General features: G+C 52.3%; 1 protein-coding gene across 1 annotated transcript in view; it reads right to left on the reverse strand.

Annotated features, from left to right (window-relative positions):
• GNAI3 (G protein subunit alpha i3) overlaps nucleotides 1–12573 on the reverse strand; it is a 33537-nt gene that overhangs the window by 15203 nt on the left and 5761 nt on the right. The window contains exons 2-3 of the mRNA XM_064732874.1: nucleotides 1207–1249; nucleotides 967–1108 (exon numbers count right to left, since the gene is read on the reverse strand). Coding sequence (XP_064588944.1) covers nucleotides 967–1108; nucleotides 1207–1249 — 185 coding nt within the window. The remainder of the gene's footprint in view (nucleotides 1–966; nucleotides 1109–1206; nucleotides 1250–12573) is intronic.

Genomic DNA, 12573 nt, shown 5'->3' on the forward strand with positions numbered 1-12573 from the left:
GAGAGACCTTCCACTACCCCAGCATTCTCCTCCTAACAGCAGCTCCTCCCCCCTGAGCCCCAAACCCTGCATGTGCCAAGCTCAGGGTGCTGATCCCAAATCCACCTTATCAGATGTTACCAGCTCAATGCAGAGGGACCCCATTTCTGCATCTCTGGAGGTCACTCAATGCATTTGGCCTTTTCCTGGGAAAGCATGGAAAGGTTTTTGTCCTCTGAGATGGTGAAAATTCATGGCATTCAGCTCTTGTGAAGCCACCTCAGCATGGGCAGCTAATGAGAAAGGACCTGGATTCAGCAGCTTCCCTGCTCCAGCTGCAAGATCCCAACTCAGCTTCAAAAAAAGATGGAAGAGAACTCCAGGAAGATTTGAAGCAGCAGCTGAACAACAGCCTGGGTGAACATGTGAGTGAAGATGTGCCCTTTGGCCAGGACTTGGAATCATAAATCCAAAATAAATACCATAAATTCAAACTATCTGGGGCTGGATCAACTGCAGCACGAGGCAGAACAGTCCCAGTGCATCCCTGTGCTGACACAATTCCTTTCTCCTGCACTTTTCCAGGAATCCCTAGATCCCCTTCTGTGCCTTTCCCACCACCACAAGCATCAAGGCTTCCTGACTTCAGCTCAAAGTGCTGGACATGAATGCAAGAAAGAGGCCAGGGAATGAGCAGAGCTAGAGAGGAGGGGAAAAGCAGGGCCTCAAACCTCCCAAAACTTCAAACTCAAAATTCCCAAAAATTCAAATAATTTAGAGAAAGATTTGGGAATTTTTTTGATCATTCAAACTACTAAAGGTTTTTACCCAGCATCTCAGTAAAATACTGATGTTTTGTACTGACAACACACTGAAGTTATGACAGATTTTTTTCTACTTTATCTTGAAAAAAAACATTCTGGCCCAGACTGAAATTCCAGGATTCATTAACAAGTTCAGGCTAAAGGAAATAAATGCAATACTCACAGCTCTGGCAACTTCCCCAAAGTCTATCTTTAGCCTCCCCATGGCTCTGATGATGGCAATGATGGATTGGATGGTGTTGCTGTACACAACCACTTTATACTGTTTGCATTCCTCCTCTGAGTAGCCATCCTCATGGATAATCCTGGAAGGAAACCAGTTTATTATTCCCAAGCCAAACCAGAAGGGCACCACATATTTTTTACCCACAAAAACAAAAGGTTGCTGTCTGCACTCACTTACTTCATCTGCTTCACAATGGTGCTTTTGCCAGACTCTCCAGCACCTGAAAAGCACAAAAACCATCCAGTTAACCACATGAAACTGAAAGGAAAAGCAGGATGTGCTTTTTCCAGTTCCCACAGAGAAGTTGATGGGGTCTGGAGTTGGATATTCCTTGTGCATTGCTACTGGTAGTAGAATTCCAGACTGGCAGATCCTTCCCGGATTTTATTCACAGATGCCAACAGTCACCATGAGTTCATTGGCTAAAAAACCCTGAAATTTCTCCATTTCCAGAGATCAGCAAGGGCAGCCAACTGGGAGGCAGGTCTGGGATGAGGATTTCTCCAACAGAGCAGCTCCCATCCCTCACTCCAGGCCAAGACAGCCCAAGTGCATCAGCACCACCATGGCTGAGCTGGGCAGGAAAGGCCTTGAACAGCCAGGGGGGAAGTGACCCTGGAATGGGGTGAAATCCCAGAGCTGCAGGCACATCTGCACCCCAACAGCCTTGCTTTGGTCAAAAACATCTGGCTAAAAAACATCTGCAGGGCTGGGGGAGGCAGTTATCCCTGGGGGGGTTTGGTTAACCCTGAGGGTGGCCAGTTACCTCTGGGGGTGGGTCAGTTATCCCTAAAGAGGGGTCAGTTATCCCTGAGGGTGGGTCAGTTATCCCTGGTGGGGTCAGTTATCCCTAGAGAGGGGTCAGTTATCCCTGGGGGTGGGTCAGTTATCCCTGGGGATGGGTCAGTTATCTCTGAGGGTGGGTCAGTTATCCCTGGTGGGGTCAGTTATCCCTAAAGAGGGGTCAGTTATCCCTGACAGGGGTCAGTTATCCCTGGTGGGGTCAGTTATCCCTGAGGGTGGGTCAGTTATCCCTAGACAGGGGTCAGTTATCCCTGGGGGGGTTTAGTTATCCCTGGGGATGGGTCAGTTATCTCTGAGGGTGGCTCAGTTACCTCTGGGGGTGGGTCAGTTATCTCTGGGGGTGGGTCAGTTATCCCTAAAGAGGGGTCAGTTATCCCTGGGGATGGGTCAGTTATCCCTGGAGGGGTCAGTTATCCCTAGAGAGGGGTCAGTTATCCCTGGGGATGGGTCAGTTATCCCTAGACAGGGGTCAGTTATCCCTGGGGGTGGGGTCAGTTATCCCCAGACAGGGGTCAGTTATGCCTGGGGATGGGTCAGTTATCTCTGAGGGGGGGTCAGTTATCCCTAGACAGGGGTCAGTTATCCCTGGGGGGGTTTAGTTATCCCTGGTGGGGTCAGTTATCCCTGGTGGGGTTTAGTTATCCCTGGGGGTGGGTCAGTTATCCCTGGGGGTGGGTCAGTTATCCCTGGGGATGGGTCAGTTATCCCTGGGGATGGGTCAGTTATCCCTGGGGGGGGGTCAGTTATCCCTGAGGGTGGGTCAGTTATCCCTGGGATGGGTCAGTTATCCCTGAAAGGGGTCAGTTATCCCTGAAGGGGGTCAGTTATCCCTGGTGGGGTCAGTTATCCCTGGGGATGGGTCAGTTATCCCTGGGGATGGGTCAGTTATCCCTGAGGGTGGGTCAGTTATCCCTGGGGGGGGTCAGTTATCCCTGGGGGTGGGTCAGTTATCCCTGAGGGTGGGTCAGTTATCCCTGGTGGGGTCAGTTATCCCCAGACAGGGGTCAGTTAACCCTTGAAGAAGGGCCAGTTATCCTGGGGAGGTAAATTACCCCTTGAATCAGGGTCAGTTACTCCTGATTGCAAAACTCAGCAAGTTCCCTGCTTTTCCTGTTGTTTTGCCTCACAGCACTCCCAAACCAAGTCCTTCAGGGCAGTGGGCACAGGGATGGCAAACATCAGTTCTCCTGGTTTGTGGAGCTTAGCCCACACGTCTGTCCCAGCCAGGAGGTGCCAAAGGCAGGCACAGAGCTCCTGAAGGCAGCAGAACTGCAGGATTTCACCTCTGTGGCAGCAGGAGCTCAGCTCAGCTGGCTCTGCCACTGCCTCAGGGCTCCTTGGCCTCCAGACTCCCCCAGCTGCAGGCAAGGAATGATGCTGGACCTGCTTGGATTTGGACAGATGACTCAGGTGAGCCTGGATGGAATAAATCACCCACAGAATGCCAGGATGGTTTGGGTTGGAAGGGTCTCCTTAAATCTCACCTCCTGCTACAGAGAGGGACACCTGCACTGTCCCAGTTTGCTCCAAGCCCCATCCAGCCTGGCCTTGGATGCATCCAGGGATGGAGCAGCCCCAGCTGCTCTGGGCAAACTGGGCCAGGGCCTCCCACCCCCACAGGGAACAATTCCTTCCCAATATCCCATCCAACCCTGTCCCTTGGCAGTGGGAAGCCATTCCCTGGGTCTGTCACTCCAGGCCTTTGTCCAAAGCTCCTCTCCAGCTCTCCTGAAGCCCCTTTAGATCTCAGGTCTCCCTCATCCTTCCCTTCTCCAGGGTGAACATCCCCAGCTCTCCCAGAGCAGCTCAGTGTTTGTGGTCAGGTGTGAAAACATGAACACTCTGTGGACTCAGTGCTCCCACCCTGGGAGGACCCTCCACATTCCCAGCATTCAAGTGCTGGGATTTCAAATCTCTGGTGGCCCCAAAGAGCCCCAAATCCAGACTGAGAAGGGACTTCTGCCATGACCTGTCTGCTTTTGCCTTCTCAGCATCATTTACTGCTGTTTCCTCCTTAGATTACCCCAAAATAATCTCCTGCCACAGCCAAGCTGTTCTAGCTGTCAGCAACCCCATCAGATCCAACTCTGATAATGCAGCACTGATTCCAGCCAGATTCATTTAACCCCTCTCAACCCCAAACACTGCCTGGGAGAGCAGGAATTCCCCTCTCCAAGGTTACTCACACCTTACTTCAGAGGGGAAAGTGGGAACCCACATCCTCTGAGCTGTCTCCTCACCAACACACCACCCCAGACTGGCTCCTCAGCCAGGGCCAAGCACTGAGCTGTTATTCCTAAAGAAGTTTCTCCTGTTGGTCCAGGTTCTCTCCCTCAGGCAAGAGCCACCCAGACAAGGCACCTCATTACCACTCACTGAAAACACCTCCCCTGCAGCTGCAGCTCTGCAATGGAGGCTGCAGCTCCTGCTGGATGGCGCAGGAGATGGGCAGTGCCAGGGGAAAAGGGATTAACACTGCCCATGTCTAGGCTGGCACAGGGGAACAGCTCCCTGCTGACCAAAGCAGGGTTAGATGGGATATTGGGAAGGAATTGCTAGAGGTTGCTGAGACCCTGGAACAGCTTTCCCAGAGAAGCTGTGGCTCCCTCATCCCTGGAAACAACCAGGTTCATTGGAAGGTGTCTCTGCCCATGGCAGGGGGTGAGATGAGCTTGAAGGTCCCTTCCCACCCAAACAACCCTGGGTTCCATGATTCTGGAGCCAGGCTGGCAGAGCTGCTGGTGTCCAGCCTGGAGAAGGCTCTGGGGAGACCTCAGAGCCCTTTCTGTGCCTAAAGGGGCTCCAGGAGAACTGAAAGGGACTTTGGACAAGAGCCTGGAAGGACAGCATGAGGAAGGATGGCTCCCACTGCCAGAGAGCAGGGATGGATGGGATATTGGGAAAGGATTGTTTCCTGTGAGGGTGGGCAGGCCCTGGCACAGGTGCCCAGAGCAGCTGTGGCTGTCCCTGGATCCCTGGCAGTGCCCAAGGCCAGGCTGGATGGGGCTGGGAGCAGCCTGGGCTGGTGGAAGGTGTCCCTGCCATGGCAGGGGGGGATGGAATGCAGTGCCTGGAAGGTTCTCTCACTCCCCTCCAGCCAATCATTCCCATTTTACTCTTCCTTTCTGGATCTAATTTCAACCTCTCTAGGTTTCACTCCTGTCCTTTGATGTTCTCTAAACACTTGCAGATGTTCACACCAGACAAAGCTGCTATTCCCCTTTTCCCAACCCACTGGAAAGGGTTTGCCTGAAGGGATCCATATTGGACCAACTCAGGAGCTTTTATCCTGCACCCTTCCTTCCCACCTCTGGGGACTTCCATGTGCTCTCTGTACCCAGTGTGGCTGAATCCTTCAGTAGGGGAATAACAAATGAGAATTTGAATGTTACTACAACACTGCTGCAGCCTACAGCAAAGTGATGCTCCACACTAGAAATTCACATCAAGAGTGGACAGAGTTACACTGGAACTCTTACAGATTCCTCAGGCAAAGCCTTCAACTCTGGGACCTTAGGCAGGGACTAGATGGGGAGCCAGGAAGACCTCAAAGATCAGGAGATGTGAGAGTGGATTCAAACCCATGGAAATCAGGGTGTTGATGGGACATTTCAGCCTTTCTAAGGAGAAGCAAACCTTTCTCCTCTGCATCCATGAGCACAGCCAGGCAGGGATCACACTCTGCCACAAGAAACCAGGGCTGAGCTCAGTGTGAATGTTGTAACCCCATGGAAAAACTGCTTCAGAAGCTTTAACTTCCCTTTTCCCAAAATATCAGTGAGGAACCTCTTCATCCCACCCTGGACACAAAGAGCAGCTCATCTGTTCCAGGGACTGTCCCACTCCATGGACACACTGGGCAGGAATTCCACAATGTCCCTGTCCCCAGGGCATCCTTCCCAAGTGTCCAACCATTCCCTGGGGAAAGCAGCTGGAGCCAGGAGGCAGCACAGCTTCTGAAACCCCCCCAGCTCACCCAGCAACGCCAGACTGCGCTTGTGACACCCCAGTAACACCCCAGTAACATCCCAGTAACATCCCAATAACGTCCCAGTAACATCCCAGTAACGTCCCAGTAACGTCCCAGTAACGTCCCAGTAACGTCCCAGTAATGTCCCAGGAACGTCCCAGGAATGTCCCCAGGAACATCCCAGGAATGTCCCCAGGAATGTCCCCAGGAACATCCCAGGAACGTCCCAGGAGCATCCCCAGGAGCATCTCAGGAATGTCCCAGGAACATCCCAAACCATCCCAGTAACCATCCCAGTAACCATCCCAGTAACCATCCCAGTAACCATCCCAGTAACGTCCCAGTAACATCCCAGTAACATCCCAGTAACATCCCAGTAACATCCCAGTAACATCCCAGTAACATCCCAAACCATCCCAGTAACATCCCAGTAACCATCCCAGTAACATCCCAATAACATCCCAAACCACCCCAGTAACGTCCCAATAACTTCCCAGTAACGTCCCAAACCACCCCAGTAACGTCCCAAACCATCCCAGTAACATCCCAGTAACATCCCAAACCACCCCAGTAACATCCCAGTAACATCCCAGTAACGTCCCAGTAACGTCCCAGTAACGTCCCAGTGACGTCCCAGTGACGTCCCAGTGACGTCCCAGTAACCTCCCAGTAACATCCCAGTAACATCCCAGTAACATCCCAATAACTTCTCAGTAACATCCCAAACCGTCCCAGTAACGTCCCAGTAACATCCCAGTAACGTCCCAGTAACGTCCCAGTAACGTCCCAGTAACGTCCCAGTAACGTCCCAGTAACGTCCCAGTAACATCCCAGTAACATCCCAGTAACGTCCCAGTAACATCCCACAAGCTCTTAGGGCAAAGCTCAGCATGTAAGTGCTGGAATTCCCTCTCCAAGGGTGGCAATCCCTGTTCATGTTCCCACAGGCAGATCCCCTCTCCCTCCTGAGCAGGAGCAAACTGCAGCAGCTTTCCAGCTGTACCAGAGCTGGCCCTGGGAAAGCAAAGGATGCACAGGGAGGAAATGATCATCCAACCATTTCCAGAGGATTTCCTAGAGCAGCAGATGGCAAAAAACTTGGCATGGCCATGTGCTGGAAATTACAAAAAAAGAGAGCAACAAAAAAACACAGCTTGGGCTGGGAATTCCAAGAGAGGAATTCCACACAATCCTAAATTTTTGCTTTAGAAATTCTCCAAGGAGGTAGGTCAGACTCCCTACACCTTCCAGACACAAGCATCCAGTTTCCTGCTCCAGAAGGTCCTAAAAATCCTATTTTCAGTGGTATTTTTCCCTGAAGTTGTATCAAAACTGCATTAAACTGTACTTCAGGAAAGGAATTCCACACACATAATTAAGGGGAAAAGCCCTGGAACATCTGCAAGTTTCTGAAGAGAAACCAGGTCACTGCTGAAACAAATCCTTCCAGGGAGGGAAGAGGGATGCACCGGAAAATCCATTAAAGTACAAATGAGGAAGATAAAACTGCAGGGCCTGGCACAGGCATGTGCCTTGGAGCTCCAGCAGCAGCTCAGGAGCTCTGCAGGGATTTGGCAGGAGCTCCACCAGCCCTCTCCTGCAGTGCTGCAGCCCTTGGGAGCTCCCAGAGCCAGGGCTGTTTCACAGGAATAACCCCAGGAGTTCACCTGAAGCTCCAGGGCTGAGTTGCAGACCTGGGACTGTGGCTGGATCCTCCACATGAGGAGCAGGCTGGGAGCAATGCTGGATCATCTGGCCGTGGTTGCAGTTCCCAAATCCCAAACAGAACCAGCTCCCCTCAGACAGGCCCAAACAACACCTCAACCAAGCTGGGAGGAGTCCAGGCCCAAAAATATCCAATGGCTTGAGAGCCATGGGAAGTGTGGAGCAGGAGCTGCTCAAATCACCCTAAATCCCAAAGGGTATCTCCCTGATAAACACATTTTCTTTATTTAACACTCATCCCACCCCACAAGGAACATGGACACCTCTCCTCACCCACCAAGACCCTCCTTAGCTTTCCTGGATTGTGTTCCATGAGGAATATCTCCCCAACAGCCTCCAGCATCCCATGGGCCTGTGCAGCCCCAGCTGGAAAAAGCTGAAGTCTCAAATCCTCTTCCCCACTTCCCTCCTTCCAACCTCACTGTGTGGAATGCAGATCCCAACATTCTGACCTTCCTAACACTGCCATCCCTGCTAACACAGATCCCATATTCCCTGCTTGAGGTTTTTTATTTCAGTGGACACTCAGAAAACTCTGGGATATCACAGAATCACAAACAGCAAGAGAACTGCACTGGGAATCAGGAGAAAGGGAAAAACACCAGAGAAAGGAGCAGCAGTGTTGTACCACCAGGCTTGAAAAAAGCAGCTATTGTTGGAAAAGTCAACAGGAACCAGGAGAGATTAGGCTGACACTCCCAGTTCCACAAGAATGATGGGAAAAACAATATATTCAAATAAAACAGGCACAAGGGCTGGCCACAGCCTCACTGCACAGGGAACAGCAGGACTGGCACAGGATAAACCACTGGAGGCTGGCACTGCCTGCAGAGGAGAAAAAAGTGAAGGCTTGGGTGAGGAATGGGATATTGGAAACAGGAGCAGCACCAACCCTGGGGTCACAGCAGTGAAATTCCAGCACTGCTGGGCCTGCTGGAGCACAGGGGCTGAAGCTGTTGAGGCTTCTCCCACCAGAAGGTACCTGGGGCATGCACAGGAAGAGCAGCAGCCCTGATGGAAGATCCAGAATCACAGGAGGAATCCTGGAATGGTTTGGGTTGGAAAGGACCTTAAATCCCATCCCATTCCACCCCATGCCATGGCAGGGACACTTCCACTGTCCCAGGCTGCTCCAAACCTATCCAGCCTGGCCTTGGGCACTGCCAGGGATCCAGGGGCAGCCACAGCTGTGCCAGGGCCTGCCCACTCTCACAGGGAACAATTCCTCATTCCCAATATCCCATCCATCCCTGCCCTCTGGCAGTGGGAGCCATTCCCTCTCACCCTGTTCCTCCATCCCCTGTCCAAAGCTCCTCTGCAGCTCTCCTGGAGCCCCTTTAGGCACAGTAAGGAGCTCTAAGATCTCCCTGGAGCCTTCTCCTCTCCAGGCTGAGCATTCCCAGCTCTCCCAGCCTCTCTCCAGAACAGAGATTTTCCTTTTTGCCTTGGAACTACTGGAACCTCAACCCTGTTTTAACTAAACAATTACTTTAAAGCTTAGAAACATCCTGTGACCACTCAGGAAGTTGAAATATCTCCAGGAATTCTGCACCATTCCTGGGAACCATCAGGCTGGAGGAACCTGTCCCTGTCTCCTACACCCAGACCTGAGTGACCACTGAGTCACCAGGAACCTCCAGCAGACCCAGACACCTCCAAGATCAGAGAACAGCAGCTCCCTGCAGCTTCCCCAGCAGGATTCCTACAGCAGATCCCACAAGGATGGACACCTGGAGCAGCAGCCACTGCTGGGACAACATCTGGAGATCAACACAGAGCTTCATATCACCATTCCAAGGGTATCCAGCAGCTCCAGAGCTGAGGAGCAGCCAGGTCTGACCTGCTGTCACATTAATTACAATCATGGAATCGTTGAGGTTGGAAAAACCATCTGAGATTGAGTCCAACCATGTCCCAGCACTGCCATGTCCCAGGTGCCACATCCACATCTTTTCTGAGCATTTCCAGGGATGGAGGCTCCACCACTGCCCTGGGCGGCCCCTGCCAGGGCTGGACAATCTTTGTCATGAAGAAATTTCCCCTGATATCCAACCCAAACCTTCCCTGGTGCAATCTGGTCCTTGTGAATGGTGTGAGGAGAATCCTCCCATGGCCATGAGTCACCAGGAACCTCCAGCAGACCCAGACACCTTCAAGATCAGAGAACAGCAGCTCCCTGCAGCTTCCCCAGCAGGATTCCTACAGCAGATCCCACAAGGATGGACACCTGGAGCAGCAGCCACTGCTGGGACAACATCTGGAGACCAACACCCCACCACAGAAATTCCTAAAGGAGCTGGGGAAAGCCACACACCAGCAGCAAACACCCTCTGATGCACCCTGAAAGGGATTCAGGCCAGGCTGGATGGGGCATGGAGCAACCTGGGCTAGTGGAAGGTGCCTCTGCCCATGGCAGGGGATGGAATGGGATAAGCTTTAAAATCCCTCCCAGCCCAAACCATCCAGGGATTCTATAAGCCCAGAGCTCAGATTTGAGTTTGTTTTCCCAGCTCTTTGATCTCCCCCAGGAGTGTTTTGAAGGAATTGTGGCTGCTGTTGAACACCATGGCTGGAGACCCCCATGGAGAGAGGCCTTGTGTGGCTCTTGGCTGAACATCAAACCAGCAGCTCCAGCCTCCTGGGCACCCCCAGCTCCTCATCCCCACACAGGGGATTACAGAATCATGGCATGGTGGGAGGGGCTGTAAAGCTCTTCCCATTCCACCCCTGCCATGGGACACCTTCCACTATCCCAGGCTGCTCTGAGCCCTGTCCAAGCTGGCCCTGGGCACTGCCAGGGGTGGAGACCTCAGAGCCCCTTCCAGAGCCTAAAGGGGCTTCAGGAGAGCTGGAGAGGGACTGGGGACAAGGGACGGAAGGACACAGGGAATGGCTCTCACTGCAGAGGGCAGGGATGGATGAGATACCACCCTGTTCCCTGGGAGGGTGTCAGGCCCTGGCACAGCTGGGGCTGCCCCTGGATCCCTGGCAGTGCCCAAGGCCAGGCTGGACAGGGCTGGGAGCAGCCTGGGACAGTGGAAGTGCCCCTGCCCATGGAATGACAAGAGCCTTAATGTCCATTCCAACCCAATCCATTTCAGGATTTCCCTGGAGATATGGGATAAAAAGGCCAAGCCTGGTGTCTCTGGATCCCAGTCTGGGTGGTGACAGCACAGAAACAGCCAAGCAAGGCCTGTAAAACAGGAGCTGGGTGATGAAACAACAGATAACTTGGAAAGAGAGGGAACAGTGGCAAGACCTGGGCTTGGAAAAGATATTTCTTCATTTTCCTGATTATCAAGAGTCACCTTGTGCTGGGCCTGTTTTTATAAGCTGAACACCCTCTGGATTTCTGCAGGAACAACAACCCTGAGCTGTTCCAAACATGCAGCTGGGCTCTCCCTGCTGAGGGATAAGCTCATTCCCCAAACCCCAGGAGCTTGCAGGGCTGGAGACCCCGAGCACTGAGCTCCAGGAGGCCAAGGCCGTGCCCAGCACTCGGTGTTTGTTTCTAAAGCTGACCCAGGCAGCAGCACCCCAGTAACCAGAGAAGGTTAAAGGATGCACTGAAGTGACCAAACACCAACTGGGAAAACATGAAACCAGAGCCAGGCATCGGATCCCCAGCAACAAAGGAGACAGCACAGGGATCACCACAAAGAGCCTGCTGGAAAAATCATCAGCACCTGCCCCTCAGTGCAGCTCCAAACCCATCTAAGGCATCAATTCCATTTCTCCATCCCACTTCTGCATCCCAGGAGGTGCAGGCACAGCTCTGCTCACTCCAAACTTCCAGAAGATTAGATCCATGATCTAATTAAAAAATTCCTCTTTACAGCTCCCTCTGCTCTTCTGAGAAAAGTTATTTCAATGCTTTGCCTCAGAATTTAATGAAACTTGAATCATATCCAGAGGGCTCTTGGAGCGTAGATGGAATCCCAATTCCTCAAGCAAGCTGGAAATTGTCCATCCCCAAATCCCAGAGCTGGGCATGGACACTCACCCTGCTGTCCTGACAAGAGTACATGATGTACTCACAACACAGGGGGCAGAAGAATTCCCATCCCACAGCTGGAAAATGGCACTGTGCAAAAAGAGGGCATCTGACCCTGGTGGAATAAATTATTTTCCAGGAGATTAAATAAATCATGGCTGATTCCTGTAAAACTCGAGGGCTTCAGGCACTCTGGAGATAAGGAGCATTTTGCCTGGCCTGCCTCTGGTTTTGGTGGGAAAAGGGCAGAACAGAAAATCAAGGGGAAGGTACACAGAGACCCCATGGAAAGGTGGGAGAACATGGGAGGAAGCTGCAGCTCCCACAGCTGAGGACAAGGAAATTCCAGCCTTCAGTGCAACTGGGGAAAGATCTCCAAGGAGCTCAAAGCCCTCAAAGAGATCTGACCTGCTGTCACTTTAATTATAATCATGGAATTGCTGAGGTTGGAAAAGCCCTCTGAGATCGAGTCCAACCATGTCCCAGCACTGCCATGTCCACCCCAATCCATGTCCCAGGTGCCATACCCATGTTTTTTGAGCATTTCCAGGGATGGAGACTCCACCACTGCAATGGACAGCCCATGGAGGGCTGGACAAACATGCAGAAATTTCCCCTGATATCCAACCCAAACCTTCCCTGGTGCAATCTGGTCCTTGTGAACAGTGTGAGGAGAATTCTCCCATGGCCATGAGTCACCAGGAACCTCCAGCAGACCCAGACACCTCCAAGATCAGAGAACAGCAGCTCCCTGCAGCTTCCCCAGCAGATCCCACAAGGATGGACACCTGGAGCAGCAGCCACTGCTGGGACAACATCTGGAGATCAACACAGAGCTTCATATCACCATTCCAAGGGCATCCAGCAGCTCCAGAGCTGAGGAGCAGCCAGGTTTGACCTGCTGTCACATTAATTATAATCATGGGATTTCTGAGGTTGGAAAAGCCCTCTGAGATCGAGTCCAACCATGTCCCAGCACTGCCATGTCCCAGGTGCCATAGCCATGTTTTTTGAGCATTTCCAGGGATGGAGGCTCCACCACTGCCCTGGG

Source organism: Zonotrichia leucophrys, chromosome 26, assembly GCF_028769735.1.
Source record: "Zonotrichia leucophrys gambelii isolate GWCS_2022_RI chromosome 26, RI_Zleu_2.0, whole genome shotgun sequence".
NCBI classification, from domain to species: domain Eukaryota; kingdom Metazoa; phylum Chordata; class Aves; order Passeriformes; family Passerellidae; genus Zonotrichia; species Zonotrichia leucophrys.